Raw genomic sequence first — 17,784 nt, 5'->3', positions numbered from 1 at the left:
TACTAGCTGAAAATAGTGGTTAGTAGCAATTATGATCATGAATATTGGAGGTGGTTGGTGATGGTGGTGGTTGGTGGCTAGGTAGTGGTTGACAATGGTGGTAGTGACAGAGGTGGTTAGTGATGGTTAGAGGTGGAGCCAAGATTTTTAGTAAGGGGTTTAATATTTAAAGAAAACTAAATCGAAGGGTTCAACATCTACTATAACCACATAAAAAATAATTTTAATCATGTATAAATAGTATATTTTTTTATCGAAGGGGTTCGAATATAATCATGAATAGAGTGATGATGAATATTATCAAACACAAGAATATTTGTTAATGATTAAGACTTCATTTCAGATTTGAATGATTATGACATATTTAGACCTATTAAGAGTCATTATCTTAATGAAAAACAAATGAACTTAATGGTTTAAGTTTGAATCATTCAGATTCAGACATTCGTTAAGTGCAAACAAATGAGGCCCAAGTCATGAACGATGAAGAAAATATTTAATCACTTATTATATTTATAGTATTTATTGTTATTTTTTTTACTTGTTTTTTTTCATCTTCTTTTTTGAATTCTGCCTTTTCTCTCCCTTGCATCTTTAACTTTTGTTTTTTTTTTCTATTTTTTTTTTGTAGTTTTTCTTTTTTCTTTTGTTTCACTTTTTTCTTATTTTTGTATTTGTTGACATAATTATTTTTGTATTTATATTTTATAGTTAACATTTGTATTTGTATTTTATAATTCACACTTATATTCATATTTTATAATTTGCAACATCAGTTATATTTTATACAATTCACACTAGTATTTTATATAATTGTTTTATATTTGTATTTTATAGTTGATGTCATATTATATTTTTATTTGTTTTATTTATTTATATTTAAATTCATAATTGACAACACAATTTATATTTTAAGCAATTAAAAAAGAATTGTGAGTTAGATCTGTAAGTTGTGAGGGATGATTAAAAAATAACTGTGAGTTAGATCTATCAGTTGTGAGGGACCAAATTAAATATTCATTCATCCATCTTATTTCATAATGTTTTTATTCTTCTTTTTCTTTAGGTACAATTTTGGCGCGAAATAAAACCATCACTAACATAGACTGTTATATACACTATCCCGCAAGCAAAAAATACCTTTCGATTTGGCTTCTACTGTAAGAGATTTCACTGAGAAGCCATGAATTCGAGAGAGCTAACGCTGGTGTCAGCTGCCGCAGTAATTGGCGCCTTTGCTTCTGCTATGACCATTCGCTTCTTCTTCAATCCCAAAAGGCCTTCTGTTACTGACTCGGATAGTTCGGGAGTCGATCGTTCACAGCAACGGAAATCGTCTTCGAAAAACCCATTTGATCCTTCCAAACGATTAGGGTTTGTAGATTTGTTGTTTTTATTGATTTCAGTACTGAATTTTATGTATTTCGCTTTTATTTTGAAAAAATAGTAAGCGAAAAATGGTTTTTGTGAGTGTAGGTATTTGTCGTGGGATGATTATTTTATGGCGATTGCGTTTTTATCTGCTCAAAGGTCTAAGGATCCAAACAGGCAGGTATTAGTATATAATTTGTGAATTGATTTTTAGCTTTTTTATGAATTTGAAGTTGTATTATTGGAATTATACACCACGTGTTTGTTGAATGTAAGTATAGTATTGCCAAAATCTACTCCCTCCGTTTTAGTTTGTACTTATCACGGAGTTTAAGAAAGTAAAGAATATATCAAAATATCCTTTAATTTTGTTGTCTTAAGCATGACACATGCAAAATCGAATTAAAGAATTGCCAAAAAAGGAAAGAGATATTCTTTTTAAAACAGATTAAAAAGGAAAGTAAGACAAACAAATTGAAATGGAGGTAGCTACATATACTTCACTCTTCACTGCGTTCACTTTGTCAATTTGATGGATCCACGTTATTAAGAAGAGTCCTTCCTAAATAGAAAAGAAGGAATGGACTATTTTCTTAAACAGAATAGGAAATACTGAGTTGTCTTCAGATGATACACAAACTAAAAGCTCCAATTCTGGAAGAAAAGCTACTGATTAGTATTTCTTATTTATTCTGCCTTTTAGGTGAAACCAAAGTAGTTATAAGTGGTTGTTGACATTTTAACCTCACGATAGAAAAGGTTATCTAATAATGAGCGATGATTGGGTTCCCTCCAGCTGAATGAAGCTATTTATATACAGTAGCATGTTAAGCTGTACTTATCTAAATGACTCTTGTTCATGGTGCTCTAGTTAAATGCAACAACCACACACCCAGTGTCATACCACAAGTGGGGGTTGGGGAGCATGTTGTGTACGCAACCTTACCCCTACCTTGGGAACAACGGTAGAGAGGTTGTTTCTGATAAACTCTCAGATCAAGTAAAACATATATAAAATCAAGTATTTAAAGTAAATACAATAATTAAGAAGCCATACTGAAAGCAGTGGAGAAGAGGACGGTGGCAACAACAAAATAATATGATAACTGAAGTCAAAGAGACAACACGTGATACTAAAATCGAAGAATAAGATAGTAGGAGAGTAATAATAACAATACTGATAAGAAAACTAGACAATGGTGCTCTAGTTAATTGCTCTGATTCTATTGTATGATATTTCCACTTTTTACTGCTTTATTTCTACTTCGAGGTTAGCTTTCTTGACTCAGTTTTCACAAGCTCCCTTGGAACTAACCCTCTTTTGGATGTTTGTCAGGTTGGAGCATGTTTGGTGAGTCAAAATTACGTAATACTAGGTGAGATATATTTGATGGAATCAGTGATCTGTCTATTGATAGCTGAAAAATGTTTCATTTCATTAAGTTTTATTGTGCAAACTATATCATTAGGAAGAACTGCATAAAATGATCTGATTGTCTTGCTGGAGTAGCTCAAAGATAGATGAACTAGTTGATTCACTTAATACCTCAATATTTGGTTGTATTCACTTAAGATACTGTCATTAATCATTTCTTGATTTGAGAACGATGATGATCCTAATACTTTGCCATTCTATTGAATGAGTCATCTAATATGTCATATTGGTTTAAAATGAGCAGAAAAGATGACATTGATATGATTACTTCTGCAATAGTAGGGAGGTAAACTAAGCTGCATTCACCATTCTGAAGTGCTCTGTTAGAAACTGCAAGCATTTGCAAGACGCGAGTCGTCAGTTGCCCCTCTTAAGTTGCTTTAGTCTTTGCACAATAGTTAGTATAATTCAATATATGCTCTATCTGGATTATATCACTTGACATAGAATAGATTGGCCACATCGCGACACATGGGATATAATTGTGAATTTTTCACTTGAGATGGATCAGTGTTTGATGTTGGAAGTCCATCTTTGACTCTCTGATTTGTTGTCTTCTTCGTATGGGTAATTTTTATTTGATGTGTTTTCCCTGTACTACATGAATGTTTGATTAGGCTAATTACATGATTTCTAGAATTGACACAGTTGGGCATAATATTCATTGCCAATAGGTTATTAGATTCCATCTAATTGATGCTCTACTTTTAGCCAGGCATTGGATACAATGGGTTCCCACGTGGCTGTTCAGATGACAAGCTTCCTTGGGCAAAGGTTGTTAGCGTTCTTAGAGAAAATATCCTTTTTTTCGTCATTGTGATTCTGACTAATTTCTAACATTTCAGAAATCTAAAAATGGGAATCCTTTGGAGACGAAGTATCCGTAAGTAATAAGCTTCTCTGAGACATTCTTATATGCAATTTACGTACGTAGCCTACATAATATCGTTTTGTTAATTTGTAATTACCATACTAGTCATACTAACTTATTTCAAGAACAACAATAGTCATACCAATGTCTCATACAAGAAAAAAGTTTTGCTCAATCTACGTTTGATGAACCTGCCTCATATCAAGCTTACCAGTTCTCTTTGCAGTTATGTTTGTCATGCTGAAGTTAATGCCATCCTGAATACAAATCATGCATCTGCTGAAGGACAGGTTAGCTTCGGTCTTGACCTGTGCAATATAACCCTGACTTCCTGTCACTGCCAATCCCCCTTTTTTCCGTATCTAGACAGCCTCTTTTCTAATCAAGTCAGTTGGGAACTATTTTATCTGGCCTGCGTTTTGCCATTTATCTCACAGAATACGTCTTACAACTATTATACAGAGGCTTTACGTGACAATGTTTCCTTGCAATGAATGCGCAAAGATTATCATTCAAGTAAGTCTGATCCTATATGACCTCGACATATCTATAGCACTCACAAGAACATTTTCTACTATGTTGATAATATGGAAGATTGCTGCTGTTTGGGAGCTTAAGCTTTTTTTGGATGTTCACTTTTTATAAATTTCCAGTGAGACACATGCTCTAGCAGAAATTATGTGAAGACAACAAATCGTTAGATTCCCATTAGTGGAAAGCTATTGAACAGTTTTTGCAAAAGAGTTTACATCTCACTTTTGAAGTGGAAAAACTTGCATCAGGATTTTGTGCTCACAATCCCTTGCAAAATCGAGATAAATACAGATATAAGTAGGCACATTTGTTACTTTATCAAGATATAAAGTTTAATGCACTGGGAATTAGGTTTGTAATTAACTTTAAATCTCTTCATCTTCCACCTTCCGTTTTTGGTTTTCCATTGATTTATACTTAACAAATATCTGTATTTGCAGTCTGGTGTTTCAGAGGTTATTTATTTTGTGGAGAAGAGATTAGACGGTTCTGACACGGCTTATGTTGCTTCCCACAAACTTCTGTCAATGGCTGGCATAAAAGTAAGTATTTTTAGTGTCAAACTCCTCTCCAAAAAATGATTTCTTCTCTGTACTTATAATCCTTGGTGAAAAATGGAGCAGCATATATCAGTTATTTTGGTTTGTGAACTTCTTTAAATCCAAATTGTAGGTAAGGAAGCATCAACCACAGATGAAAGAGATCTCAATCAAGTTTGAAGAACTATAGACACTCCTATGATACACTCTTCTCTCGGCTTTAATGTGTCATGCATTTCTCTTGGGTAAAAGATTGAAGATTGATGTATCTTAGCTAATGCCTGCTAAGAGGGTTGAGAACTCTCAATTTACTATGTAAGGTGTTCCACCTCTTGAGACGTGTACCAATGTTTGTAACTGCTCATTTTATAAGACTCGAAACTGAAACTTCTCAGAATTCCATAGAACACCTCGACTGGTTACCGTAAAGATGATGAGTCAACTTCCCATTAAGCAACTATAACAGGTGTTTTAGTTCCAAAGTGAATTGATTTTATAGAGAAAAAGTGTAGTCGTACGCTGTTATGTATCCATTTCGTTAGGAGCTTAAAATAGAAAAACATGCTTATGTGGATCCAGTTGTAATCAGATTCTCGTATGTCAATTGATTGAAACAATTCATTCCTTAAGCCTGTAGTGATAGAGAATCAGCTTGCATTAACTTGGAATCTGTTGGCACTTTTCAGTTCATTTCAATTGACAAAAAAGATGGATAAAAGAAAGAATGCGGCAACATTGTTTAGGATGTATCAACACCACCTTCAGGCATTCAAAATTTCTAGAAATGAAATGGGGACAATATTTGATTGACCTTTTAGTAATACAATGCTAACTCGATCCCTATCAGTAAGTTGTTGCAGTATAGACTAGTTCATTGTCTTTTAAGTGTCTTCAATCCCACATGCTGGGAATAGGAACAACTTTTCACTGTCTATCCATTCAGACCAAAAAAATAAATGCCTCCAAAATTCAGGTGTATCAAAGCTCACACCAGCAAGCTTAATTTTACATGAGCATCTGCAACTTAGAGCAAGTTCTTCTTTTATCTTCAACAAGTCCCTTTTTGTATTTCAGTAATCTAATCGGCGTTAAGGGCCTCAAGTTGCCTTCTGAGCTCTTCAAGGTCATCTGCAGGACCAACAGTCTCTGTGACAGGTGGTTTTGGGTATTCATCAGCTACTGGCAGCTCATGAACAATACCTTCAGGAAGGACACCTACAATAAAAATAAACAATACATTTCAAAGTTATTATATACCGAGTGTGATATTTTCATGCTAAACTTGGGCTTCGTTTTTAAAGTTACGCATTATGATCCATCAAAGAAATTAAGTGAGCAATAACTTCTTGTTTGAACAAATAATTAGCAGATAACTTGAGGCTATAATGCAAAATATGCTTATCGGTGCGGCTGAAAACCTGAATTTCCCCCACTGGCACCAGCCACCTCCTCGTCATCAACAACACTGAAAAATCATAAGACAACAACAAAATCAAAAACAGTTATTAAAGTCTTTTTTACCAATACGAGGCATTTGTTTTTTTTTTTAAATTTTTTTTTTTGGTTTAAGTTGTGAAGCTTACCTTATGTTCCACTCGTTATCTGCATGAACAGGGTTTTGTGCTGCTGATAAAACTTCCTTGTCTGCCTTTGCTTTAGCAGCAGCATCCCTGGTAGGCTTTGCAAGGATGTATTCCTTCTGCAAAGTAGAGTGCAACATAAAATGTCAAAACTTTTAACTGAATATCCAATAAAGATTCGTCCTCACTTGTATGACCATGGCCATTATACCTGTCGTTCCAAACAAGCAGCGTTTGAACATTGTGAGTTTGGCTTCATCTCCATTGTTGGAAAATAATCTTTGAGGGCATTGTAACCCTACACAAGCAACAAGAAAGAAACTATAAAGATCAAAGGTGTTCTGCTACACTTAATTTCTCCGTTCACCTTGTCCTCCTTTTAGGAGGAACGTTCACTCCTCCGCTTAATCAGTTATTTGTTAAGGATGAATACACAATAAAAGGGAATGATTGAGAAAGTACTCCATATTCAAAGGCTTGAAGGAACTCAAGTCAACATTGAGTTGAAAAAAGACCCAAAAAGAACTTTAGTGTGATAAACATTCCTTATTGGGGGGAAGAAATTGCAAGATTTACCAGATATCGCGACACCTGTCCGAACTTCAACAAGTATTTCAAGGTGTTCTGAACTAAAAGTCCAGCAACAACTCCCTATCAAAGACGGAATATTAATTTAGAAATCAAATAACAAATTTGTAATACAGCTTCAATCAATCATAAATAAGTTCATATTATTCTTCAAAACCAAGTGGGAATTGAACATGAGAAAAGCCACCAAATTAGCAGCAGATGGGGCTATAAAGAGAGAGACGACAATTTTAAAGATGAGAAGAACCAAACATCAACCAAAACTTCCAGTGTTTCTTTTTATAATTGTCTATCATTTAAAAGTATTTCACATGGTGATCTTCAGGCAGAGAACTTAGAACTTGCCATGCATAAAATTAATAGAGAAAGGGAACAGACAAATAATTGAGTGAAGTTTTTTCATACCATTGTAGTAGGTAGAGATGCAGCACAAACCCCTTCACGCTTTAGGGTCCGTTCATCAATTCCAGAGGCTACAACCTAAAGGCACAAGTATTCCATTACAGCGAATTATTTGGTTTACTTGAAAGCAATCTTCGTTGGAATTCATACAGAAAACTGAAATTTGGTAGAACAAAGTAGTTTCATAACTTTTCTCAAACTTAAGCTTATGCTTGTTATAGAGGACTGTTGCAGAAATCAAGTCTCACTTCAAGTAAGGATTGGTGCTCCTTGATTGAAGCCATTAGGGAAAATTTCAATCACTAAACATACCAAAGGAGGCACACATGCAAAGCAGGCAGTTTCACCAGGAATCAGCAATTGTATGTGACCTGACACAGCATCTTCAGATACACCTACCATATTCCATCCATGTATGGTTTATTTCAGAGTACCCTGACGCACATGAAAGACAAAAAATATAACTTGAAATTCAGCCACTTACCTGATTCCATCCATGTCTGGTTTAATTCATTGCAGGCCTGCATTACGATGATTTACTTAGTGGGCAAATTTACCAAACAAACGAATAGCCTAAGACCTAATATCAAATAAACTTTATTTTATACAGATTAAAGAAGTACTTGGATACTTGTGAAAAGAACAAGTTTTGAGATACTTCCAAACAGAGGAATTAAGGGATGAAAACGCACACTGGCCATTAATTCGAATTTTAGGTAGTAGATATTTGCTCACCTGATTTACCACCATCCTTGCTTCATAATTATCTACACAGCTCAAGACGAGGTCAACCCCACTACCACTCTTAGCTGGCTGGAATGATTTATTTGTAAGACTTGACATAAATGTGTCAAAACCTTCCACTGTTGTGATATTCAATGTGTAGCTCTACAAAGACAACCCAGTTAAATGAGAATAAGAGGAAGATGGAGGAAACCATAAGAAATAAAAAGATGCGGGAGAAAAAGCATATTATACAGTAAAAGTGTAAAACAACATTAGCAAAGAAATGTCACAAGCAACCCACACTAAATAATTTAACGTTCAAATCCTACAAACTTCCAACAACCTTTTAGGATGGGTATACACAGTCATGCAGTATGTAAAAGCAGAAACAATGCTAAGTCTTCAACTGAGGCAACACAAGCCGGTAACACATGCACTGGACATGGTCCAGATAGGGAGAGAGAAAGAGATGGGACTTGAAAGTACGGATTTTTGGCTTCTTTCATGCTTCAAGTTCTAGATGTGGGATGGGGTTATATTTTTATCCATAAATGGTCTGGATCAATTTTTCTAGCGCAGTCCACTGAAGAAAAGACTATATACATCCAGGCTCCAGGGACCAGTAGAAACTTGAAGAAGTCAACAGCACGCTCACGACCTAAACACTGTGAAGTCATCATACTCACAACCTAACGGATAAAAAGACATAAAATAGAATTGATACTTAAGTTAATAGACAAATACTAATAGACAAATAAGAAGGATACTGAAAGAGAAGGTTTTCTTCGTCGAATATGAGCCAAAATTCTAAGCGTCCTAATTTCTTAAGACCTCACCTCCAATTAAAGAAAATCTAGTTCAAAAAACAGCAACACGTTTAAGAGTAATTAACAGTTGATTTTACAAGAACATGGCATTTATGCCCTTTTTTGGAAACTGGTAACGAACATGGCATTTATGTCTTCCAATCATATCTTCAGGAATGGATATGATTGGAAACAATCCTACCTCAAGCACAACATCAGGATTTATCTCTGAAAGAGTTTGTACAGCAGCATCTGTCTTCGTCATACCAACCTGGAAGTGACATTAGAATTGTATGGTTAAATGCGAAAGCGATAAGTTCTTTATAAATAAAACAAAGATACCACCTTATCATGTTAGAAAAATATAAAAAAACTTTGGCTCAGCAAAACAAAATATCAATATTGAAATGTCATCGCTCACTAGCTACTAGATATGTACACAAGGGGAAATGGAAATAAGAATATTTCTAGAAACACCTGCTCTGGGCGAAAAAATAGCCTATTCATATTAGCTAACTCCACTTTGTCATAATCATACAACAAAAGACGACCTATGCCACACCTTGTCAGCATCTCAGCCGCAACACTGCCAACACCACCTATGCCCTGTCATGAAGAAATTGCAAAATCATGAGCATTTAAATATCGAGGACTAGCAGAGGCTTTCTATGTTAGTCTAAAGTAAAATATAGAAGACTCAAATACATGTTTAAAAGAGTGAAGTTAAATAATTATTCTGACGGCTTGATGGACATACTAAAGATTTTGCAGTTACTAGGTCTTAACTAGGGCCCTATGCCCTGTCATGAAGAAATTGCAAAATCATGAGCATTTAAATATCGAGGACTAGCAGAGGCTTTCTATGCTAGTCTAAAGTAAAATATAGAATACTCAAATACATGTTAAAAAGAGTGAAGTCTAAATAATTATTCTGATGGCTTGATGGACATACTAAAGATTTTGCAGTTACTAGGTCTTAACTAGGGAGCTAAGCCCTTTTGCAGTCACAGCATAATGAGAAGTCATGACACATGCAAAACAATACTGGAGAGTAAACATTCAGTTCTATAACATTATAACTACAGAATTTAACACAAGGAGGGAGATAAAGTGCATACAACTATGGCAACTGAGAATTCTCGTATTCTTTCATAATTATTCACAATACCCATCCTCTGGAGTGCCATAAGCCTGCTATAGGGATTGCTATCAATAACTTCAGCACTCATGTCCTGACATCATCACAATCGTGTTGTTATTTGACTAAAGTTCTTAGTTAATTCCAATGACAATATGACTATATACACTAACCTTGACTTTTGAACGGCGAGTAGTTCCTGACTTCTCAAGAGTAGCGATGTTTTCAGCATGCAAATGCATCTAGAAATATGACCAAAGAGAAGAATATATCAAAATCTCATGACCAGACATGAAAATAAAAGATTGAAGGTTAGTGGCATTTGAAAGATATGGTGATATTTTTAACAAATACTGCAGTAAATTCTATAAAAAAACCATTGACGGAGTTTCTCCTCCTTGAGTCTTTAAGGTTCATGTAGGTTCAGACGATCAAACAAACAAAGTGCATGTGAAAAAACAAAATCCAGCCCAATAATGTTTCTACTTTAAGCAAATCGTGAGGGATATCAAATGGCAAATATATGCATTTCACATTACAAATATGAAGTAAACATGAAGGACACCTACATAGCAAAAAGCATGAACCAATGCCTATATAGCATAAATATTATGAAGGGTGTGAGCTTGGATACCTTTATAAATACATTGAAACAAATGTGATGCTTACAAACAACAACTATGCCTCAATTTTGAACAAGCTTGGGTCGGCTAGATGAAACCTCACCGACCATAATTAACCATTTAAATTCAAATTATTCCAAACAAACAAAAAAACCCTAGAAATCCTCTTCTTTTTCTATGAAACTGCAATGCTTAATGCAGGCAATTTATGAAAAATCAAAAACACTGCCCAACATTCCAATTGCAGGTAAGTCCAATAAACTGCATATCCAATGCATCAAAAGAATGACTTATTGAATCGGTGTTGACCTAGGCAACCTAAATTCTGAACATAACCAGCATTCAATCAATTGTTTTCATGTGACGAGGAAGTCACACGTTCAAGCCATGGAAACACCTTCTCGCAGAAATGCAAGGTAAGGCTGCGTACAATAGACCCTTGTGGTCCAAGCCCTTCCCCGGACGTGCATAATTGGGGGCTTTAGTGCACCCTGCCCTTGAACCAGCATTCAATCAATTGGCCCCATAATACTTTTTTTTTCATTTTGACAGTAGATCCAGTTGAATTGAAGTTAACATTGGGGTTTAACAATTACGAGATTGAATAATTCACATTACCATTGAACTTAGGCCAATTAAGTGGTTCAAAAAAAACATAAACGCTTAACTAATAGATTAAAAAAAAAGTTGTCCAATCGAGAAAAGCAATGTAGTTGTAGGTGTGAACAAGTTGACGATTAGCAAAAAGAAAAAAAAAGGGAAAGGAATGTAGTTGGATATATGAAAGTACCTTGTCGATTAGGGCAAGATGGGAAGGATTTGAGATTGATTTCTTGAGAGAATGAAGATCATTCACCAATTCTTTGAGTTCCGCCTCCATTATTTTCACCGATTTGATAATTTTTCTGCTATGAGTAGTTTTGCTTTAAAAGCTAATCTGTGAATGTTGTTGTAATCTTATATCTTAGTAGTAACCGCAATTAGCTTTTCTTAAGGTTTTGGAATCATAAAATCCCAATCCATCATATCGAATTTCCTTTTCCATTTTACGGAAAGGAATTCAATTCTTTCCTTTTTTTTTTTATTTTTTCCCCTTCTTGACCTTTTTTTTTTCCTTGAAAGATGGAATTACATATTCCTCCCTATCAAATGTTTTGGCTTGTTAAGACCGGGGTATAGTTTGGTAGGAGGTCTAAGAAGAATTAATTTTGGGATTAAATTAGAAGAGATAAAATGAATGGAATAACTCATTTCAGTATTAGTTATGTCGGAATTATAATATTTTTCTTGTTCCTTCTTGATGGTGGAATAACTAATTTTGGAATAACTTGTTTTCCTTGTAAACGATATTGTAGTTTAAAAGGAGTGAAATAACTAATTTCGGAATAACTTGTTTTCCAACGAAACGACATTGTAATTTCAAATTTTAAGCACCGGTCCGGTCTTCTTTCGTTTTCTTATACTAAGAAAACTAAAAATGGAAATAAAAACTGCTCGTGTTTTTTTTCTTTCCCTTTATTGTATGTACAACATTATTTTATTTTTTGCAGTTAATCTCGTTGTACTAGCCATATAGTATTTTAGTCTTTTACTAATAATGTCTATCATAATCTGTTGTTTTTATTGTCATTCTACGAGATTTTTATTGGGTATATTGTCATATACTAACAACTACAATGCATTATTCTTAGCTTTCATCTTTTTACTCGTGCTTCACGTGCAGAATACATGAAGTTTGGAACTATTGTCCATACAAGCAGTGCAATCTCATCGCTTAGCCTCGTACAAATAAAAGGATGAATATTGGCCATTCATTTGGTCATGAGAATTACTCTACTATTTTCTTTTGAAAAAAATCACTTAATTTGAAAATAGTATTTGAGCATGAAAATTTCAAATACAATATTTCGAGTTGTATTTGACATTGGGAACCAGTTTCCTTTGCTTCTGATTATGGCTTGTGCTGATTTTCTAAAACAAAAATCAGCAAGAGCAAAACATTTTCACAGGACAAATTTTCAGCTCCGATTAAAAAAGACTACAAAACGAAGACATTTGTAGGCACATATTAGCATTCCCCAAAAACTGGTAATGGGAAGAAGAACCCTTGCAGGTAAATATTGCTAAGCAGGAAACAAGAACTTCCAGTAAGATCAGAACAGCAGATGCATAGATACTGAGTTCAATTTTGTGAAACTGAAAATCCAATGTTACAAACATGGATAAATATGACAAGCAAAACTACTAGGGTCCATGAGTCATCTCAAGGTTGGGCAGCCTCCAAGAGTTTTTCGTATACTTGCCTAGCTGTCAAATCCTCCACCTGATGCAGTGCGAAAAAAATTCAGTGAGAAGTCGACTTAGAAATAACTATTAATATGCGAACCCAAAATGTATCTTGTGTCACAATGGAAGGATTTAGTACTATAGTTTGTGTTTTCAAAGTACAAAAATTGTGACTGAAGCTTTTCACTTATGAAATTGATCGAAGTCCTTGCCAGGAATGAACACTCCACTAAGCAATTCCAACAACATACCCAGCACCGCTAAGCAATTCCCTTAAAAAAATTTATTAATGTCTATGGGCTTTGATGTTTCAATTTGTCCCTTTACAACTGAAAATCTCGTCGATGTACAGCCACCCCTGACACCTAAGTTGCTCGAATTCTCTAAAAAAGTTGCCGCACCTGTGTCGGATCCTTCAAAAACACACTATTTTGGAGGATCCGACACACCCGTCAGCATGTTTGAAGAGTCCGAGCAACATAGCCTGGACACATGCCTAAATCCTCTTGTCATGCTGCTTACCAGGAATTATTCAAAGGCATCCAGAATTTTGATCCTGCAAATACTCTTCAGCGAAGCTTCTATTGAATTTGATATTCAGTTCACTGTTACACTAAGCCTCGGAACTTGACACTATAGCCATACTACGCATGCCGAAGATAGCAATTAGCAGGGAAGACTCATGCTCAGTGTCTCACAAGATCTATACAGGGTCGAAATATGGCTTTATTTCTCCTTTTTTTTTTTTTTTTTTTTTTTGATAAGAGACATGGCTTTATTTTTCAAAGGAACTAGAAAATATTTACATTTTTTTTAAGAAAATAGTAAGTGCTTTGATGTCGAAACTAGCACTAGAGAATATCTACAGTTTGATTAAACCAAAGAGGAAATTGACCAAAAAAAAAGTTAAATAAAGAAAATAGTAGAAGTGTGTATGGAGCAACAACACTGTAAAGCAAGAAGTGTTAATTTGGACTTACAACAAGAAGCTTTGATTTGCTATTCCATCCTCTTTGGAGAGTCATCTGAGATAATTTCAGACCCAGTACCTGCGTCAACAGAAAATCCCAGGTTCAGCGAATGAACCAGCAAAGTATCTAAATTACGTACTCAAATTTGATAGTTTTGCAAAGAGTCAAAAACAAAAATGTTCAGCATACTCGGCCCATGAATTCCAAAAGTTCATTGTTAGCTTCCCCACGAGTTGCAGGTGCGGTTACAGTGACTCGAACATCATCTGCATTCACTCCTATAACAATATAAATGTCAAATAAGGTTCTTTCGAAGATATTAGAAGTGTCACTTCTTCTAAGTAAGTTGATTAACGTTAGTGCATTCTTAAGACAAGGAGAGAAAATGCCCAAGTCACATCCAAAGAGAGTCTTCTTCCGAGTCCGAAAGCATATCATTGTAACAGAGTTGACCCTGTTATTATCATATAACCATTTTTCTTTTTCATCAAATGACTACTTTACAATAGAGTTGACCCTGATAGTGATACAATAAAGCTGACCCCGAACAAACTTGCTCTATCCTCCCACCACAGAGCCAGTTCCATATGAAAGTTATGAGTTTTTTTTTTTAAAAAAAAGTATGAAAGTTCTGAGTTTGATCACCTGAGACAACAATATCGACGCCAAAAAAGATAATTTACCAGTACAACCACTAAATTCAATTTTTACAACTAGCAGAAGAGTAGGAATAGTTATTAAGTGTACTTAATCATCTGTAGAATTGTTCAGTCGACAAATTATTTCCCAACTCTAAAGGAATTGCAGCAAATGAGAGTGTCTAATTTCCAAAAAATCATTGACAGATTATTTACTTGTAATTGCTGACCGTTGGGCACGATCCTCGACTTCTATCGCCACTTGCACAAGGCCACCTTCTAACTGTGAGATGCAGGGTGGTACAGGAGCATCCTACATACAACATGGAAATTTTAATTCCTAAGGTATATCTGTATCTGGAAGAACATGCGTATAAGTTGACATATAAGACTCTCCCCTACCATAAATGAAAAAAGAAGGAGCATTCTGTGATAGAATAAAGCATAAGATTTTACATGATCTTACAAACAAGCAAGAGACATAGAATACAGAAAGATTACACAAACTAATGCGGAAAAGATCTTCAAGAAACCAGACAACAATCAATTTCATGGCTTGCTGCAAATACAGAGAATATGTGGGCATAACTATGTAATTCAGCCAGGAAGTGAATAACAACAAAACCTGTAAAGATATAATACCTGTGGATTTGTCTCAGCTGCAATAGTACTAAGTGCCCCATCAACTACATATATGAAGGATGCAGTCTCCAGATCTTCCTCTGCCCGATAGCAGACAAACAGGCCACAACCCTTACAGGACATCCGAAACTGCTTCTCCAGTTTCCCTTCACCACTTTAAAGCAAAAGCAGAAGGATTCAAAAGAATGTTTCGTATTAAACTGTTACACATATCAGTCATCAATAAGAAAGTTCTTTTCCAGTGACGAAAGAGACATAAGCTAATTTCTAGATAATAATGGATAGACACTGCAAAAGGCCAGCCGACAAAGTTCATCGGAAGACAAAGTAATTTAGTCCAGGTTAGTTCAGTTTCTCTAACTGACATTTGACTGTATTTTATTCACCATTTTTGTGGTTCCCCATTGATAATAATTTTGGTCTGCACATTCTCCATGACCATTCTATTTATGTATGCCAGTAACTCATATAGACCTTTTGCAACACTTCCAATTATGGCATTCCACAATAAGTTCATCACTGCTGGATTATATCAGCTTCTTTTTAAGTCTTACAGTTAGCATCTAGCCGCACTTCCTTTTCAAACAGAGCAAGGAATTCCATTTTAAACTGAAAACACCTTGTAATCTTGACACAAAATGTTTTACCTTTCTTACATACAGCTGATTTCATGTACTGGTAAAGGTAGTAACATCAATAAACTAAATTTTACCGGAGCAGAAAGATTACCGTTTTAGAAGAACTTTTCCCGCATCATCTACACTCAGTCTTGCAAGATATTTTTTTTTATCCAATACATATGCTTTGTCGGTTTTCCTTTTTGGCATTTTCTGCAATTGATTATCTACAACAACACTTTAGCAAGGAGAATGCCCTGTGATTGGCATTAGCGCCATAATATAGTAAAAATAACAATAACTCCTCTCTCATTCTTCGAATAATCGGATGGAAATCTTACACCAATATGCCAATAACAAGAAAGGGTTATGCAGCACCTATTCACATCTAATCCGTGCACACACAGCCAAAGACTACAGTTCATTGCATACCCAAATTTGAAGAAACGAATGATATTGGAAAGTAGATATTCTCAAAGTTAATTGCCGTGCTATCAAAAGCAAAAAGTGCAAAAAAGCCCCATTGGAGCTTTAAGCACAAAGCACGAATAAATCGTTTAAAAAATAAACATATACAAATATATGATTAGTCCAAGACTAATAATTACAAGCATGAATGACAAATATATGAACAAAGAACTCGGAAAAAAGATTATGATCAAGTAAAATATCAATTATTTACTGTCACTTGTTCAGAAGAGACTCATTGGCAAAGAAAAGTATGCTTTTGAACCTTGATTACAAGACTGAAGCGCACATTAAGCGACGCGAAGCACTCAACTAAGCATAATAACTCGACAACACAGGACTAAGCACTCAACCACGCCTTCAACAACACAGGTTCAATGTAGCATGTATCATATTCACCATAGAACCAAAAAAAGGCAAACAAATAAGCACTACAATAACATAATAACTCGATAATTCAGATGAACTTCTCAACAGGAGATTTCTACCTAATTGACTCTTCAAAACTGTTCAGCTTAAGCTTAATTCAATTGATTCCTTCCAAACATCCACACCTGAATTCTAAAAATCTATAAAGCAACTCCAATACAAAGTTTTCTACTAAAAATTGAAAATTGAGAAAGTAGAAGGAATGAATAGGGGGAGAATGCGAACCGGAGATGAGGACATGAGAACTGCAGTGCTTGCAGTAATAGACGAACAGATCGGAATTCGGACCGTCCGGTACTGCGTCTTCGCTTGAGTATGTGTGCGTTGTTCTCTTCGGCATTATCTCCACAAGTACACTGCCGGAGAAGACGATGGATTTCTTTTTATTTTTTAAAATTTTTTATGTCAGATCCTTGGATATATTCCAAATAAATTCTACTTTAGCCCTAGTTGTTTTCCTGTTTGAACAGTTCGCTTCCCAAGTTTATTTACAGTAAAAAAATTCAAATAGAACACCATAATTTTTATGGTACTCCATCCATTCCTTTGGGAGGATTGGTGTGAGGTACAAGGCATAAATAATTTCAAGATAAAATAAAGAATTATTTTTTATTGTATTTGGTGTGAGTTATTAGATAGTATCGTGACTATTTATCTTATCATTTACACAATAGTGATGGAATAGATTATCTCATATATATGATCGAATAATAAATTTCGGGATAACTAGTTTTGAGATTACTTATCTCGGGATAACTCTTTCTCAACTAAACGAGCCCTAGTGTGTGTTTTTATGGAGTCGGGTCGAATTGGATAGGTTAAATTAGGGTGTGCTTTATATTTTAAAAATGAGGCAATTTAACGTTCAGGAAATTGCATGTCATAGATTCAAATATGGGTGATTTTAGATATTTGACCCCAAATAAAAATGTCTTTAAAGAATAGTCTTCCTTACTTTTTAATATACTAAAAGTATCATTTTACCCCTCCACACCTCAAATATATTTTAAATCTTTCCATACTCATTTATCTCTCAAATTTTATTTTTTATTATTTTCACTTTTTAATTTTTTCTTTACTTTTATTATTCTACTTTTTTTCACTTTTTTTTCCTTTAAAT

The 17,784-nt window shown here is 34.7% G+C and overlaps 3 protein-coding genes across 5 annotated transcripts; 1 reads left to right on the top strand and 2 right to left on the bottom strand.

Moving 5' to 3' along the window:
• The first annotated feature begins 985 nt into the window (after nt 1-985).
• On the top strand, nt 986-5,157 carry LOC107862667 (deoxycytidylate deaminase). Of its 2 annotated transcripts, none has more exons than XM_016708295.2 (9): nt 986-1,374; nt 1,477-1,552; nt 2,708-2,747; nt 3,522-3,580; nt 3,652-3,689; nt 3,892-3,967; nt 4,140-4,193; nt 4,652-4,753; nt 4,884-5,157. In XM_016708295.2, the coding sequence occupies exons 1-9, from the start codon at nt 1,184-1,186 to the stop codon at nt 4,938-4,940; spliced, it is 693 nt and encodes a 230-aa protein (XP_016563781.1). In that variant the 5' UTR covers nt 986-1,183; the 3' UTR covers nt 4,941-5,157. The 2 variants fall into 2 exon arrangements, with proteins under 2 accessions (XP_016563781.1, XP_016563782.1); XM_016708296.2 differs by having other exon boundaries at nt 991-1,374; nt 3,904-3,967.
• A 331-nt stretch (nt 5,158-5,488) lies between these two features.
• LOC107862666 (ubiquitin-like modifier-activating enzyme 5) lies at nt 5,489-11,761 on the bottom strand. The gene is made up of 14 exons (XM_016708294.2): nt 11,404-11,761; nt 10,164-10,232; nt 9,971-10,084; nt 9,330-9,458; nt 9,055-9,123; nt 8,056-8,208; nt 7,805-7,841; nt 7,633-7,715; nt 7,324-7,398; nt 6,907-6,981; nt 6,542-6,628; nt 6,334-6,449; nt 6,169-6,215; nt 5,489-5,965 (listed from the first exon to the last, which is right to left on the bottom strand). Exons 1-14 carry the CDS (start codon nt 11,491-11,493, stop codon nt 5,829-5,831), a joined length of 1,281 nt encoding a protein of 426 aa, XP_016563780.1. The 5' UTR covers nt 11,494-11,761; the 3' UTR covers nt 5,489-5,828.
• A 1,000-nt stretch (nt 11,762-12,761) lies between these two features.
• Nucleotides 12,762-17,154, bottom strand: LOC107862668 (UPF0235 protein At5g63440). 2 transcript variants are annotated; one of them, XM_016708297.2, is made up of 7 exons: nt 16,890-17,154; nt 15,880-15,994; nt 15,151-15,304; nt 14,725-14,821; nt 14,060-14,148; nt 13,880-13,948; nt 12,762-12,936 (listed from the first exon to the last, which is right to left on the bottom strand). In XM_016708297.2, exons 1-7 carry the CDS (start codon nt 17,002-17,004, stop codon nt 12,877-12,879), a joined length of 699 nt encoding a protein of 232 aa, XP_016563783.1. In that variant the 5' UTR covers nt 17,005-17,154; the 3' UTR covers nt 12,762-12,876. The 2 variants fall into 2 exon arrangements, with proteins under 2 accessions (XP_016563783.1, XP_016563784.1); XM_016708298.2 differs by having other exon boundaries at nt 15,880-15,980; nt 16,890-17,139.
• Between the last annotated feature and the right edge of the window lie 630 nt (nt 17,155-17,784).

The sequence above is a fragment of the Capsicum annuum genome, chromosome 3, assembly GCF_002878395.1.
Source record: "Capsicum annuum cultivar UCD-10X-F1 chromosome 3, UCD10Xv1.1, whole genome shotgun sequence".
Classification (NCBI taxonomy): Eukaryota; Viridiplantae; Streptophyta; class Magnoliopsida; order Solanales; family Solanaceae; genus Capsicum; species Capsicum annuum.
The sequence above is the reverse complement of the archived record's forward strand: the minus strand, read 5'-3'. Positions and strand labels throughout refer to the sequence as shown.

What these genes read in the sequence shown, in the direction of transcription:
- LOC107862667 (XM_016708295.2), top strand. Translation starts at nt 1,184, where the DNA reads ATGAATTCGAGAGAGCTAACGCTGGTGTCAGCTGCCGCAGTAATTGGC. An exon ending in GATCCTTCCAAACGATTAGG is followed by an intron (nt 1,375 to 1,476) that starts GTTTGTAGATTT and finishes TTGTGAGTGTAG; the next exon opens with GTATTTGTCGTGGGATGATT. An exon ending in TCAAAATTACGTAATACTAG is followed by an intron (nt 2,748 to 3,521) that starts GTGAGATATATT and finishes ACTTTTAGCCAG; the next exon opens with GCATTGGATACAATGGGTTC.
- LOC107862666 (XM_016708294.2), bottom strand. Translation starts at nt 11,493, where the DNA reads ATGGAGGCGGAACTCAAAGAATTGGTGAATGATCTTCATTCTCTCAAG. An exon ending in ATCCTGATGTTGTGCTTGAG is followed by an intron (nt 8,209 to 9,054) that starts GTAGGATTGTTT and finishes TTGTCTTTGTAG; the next exon opens with AGCTACACATTGAATATCAC. An exon ending in CCAGACATGGATGGAATCAG is followed by an intron (nt 7,716 to 7,804) that starts GTAAGTGGCTGA and finishes GGAATATGGTAG; the next exon opens with GTGTATCTGAAGATGCTGTG.
- LOC107862668 (XM_016708297.2), bottom strand. Translation starts at nt 17,004, where the DNA reads ATGCCGAAGAGAACAACGCACACATACTCAAGCGAAGACGCAGTACCG. An exon ending in GGAAAAGTTCTTCTAAAACG is followed by an intron (nt 15,305 to 15,879) that starts GTAATCTTTCTG and finishes TTTGCTTTAAAG; the next exon opens with TGGTGAAGGGAAACTGGAGA. An exon ending in TTTTGGAATTCATGGGCCGA is followed by an intron (nt 13,949 to 14,059) that starts GTATGCTGAACA and finishes CTGTTGACGCAG; the next exon opens with GTACTGGGTCTGAAATTATC.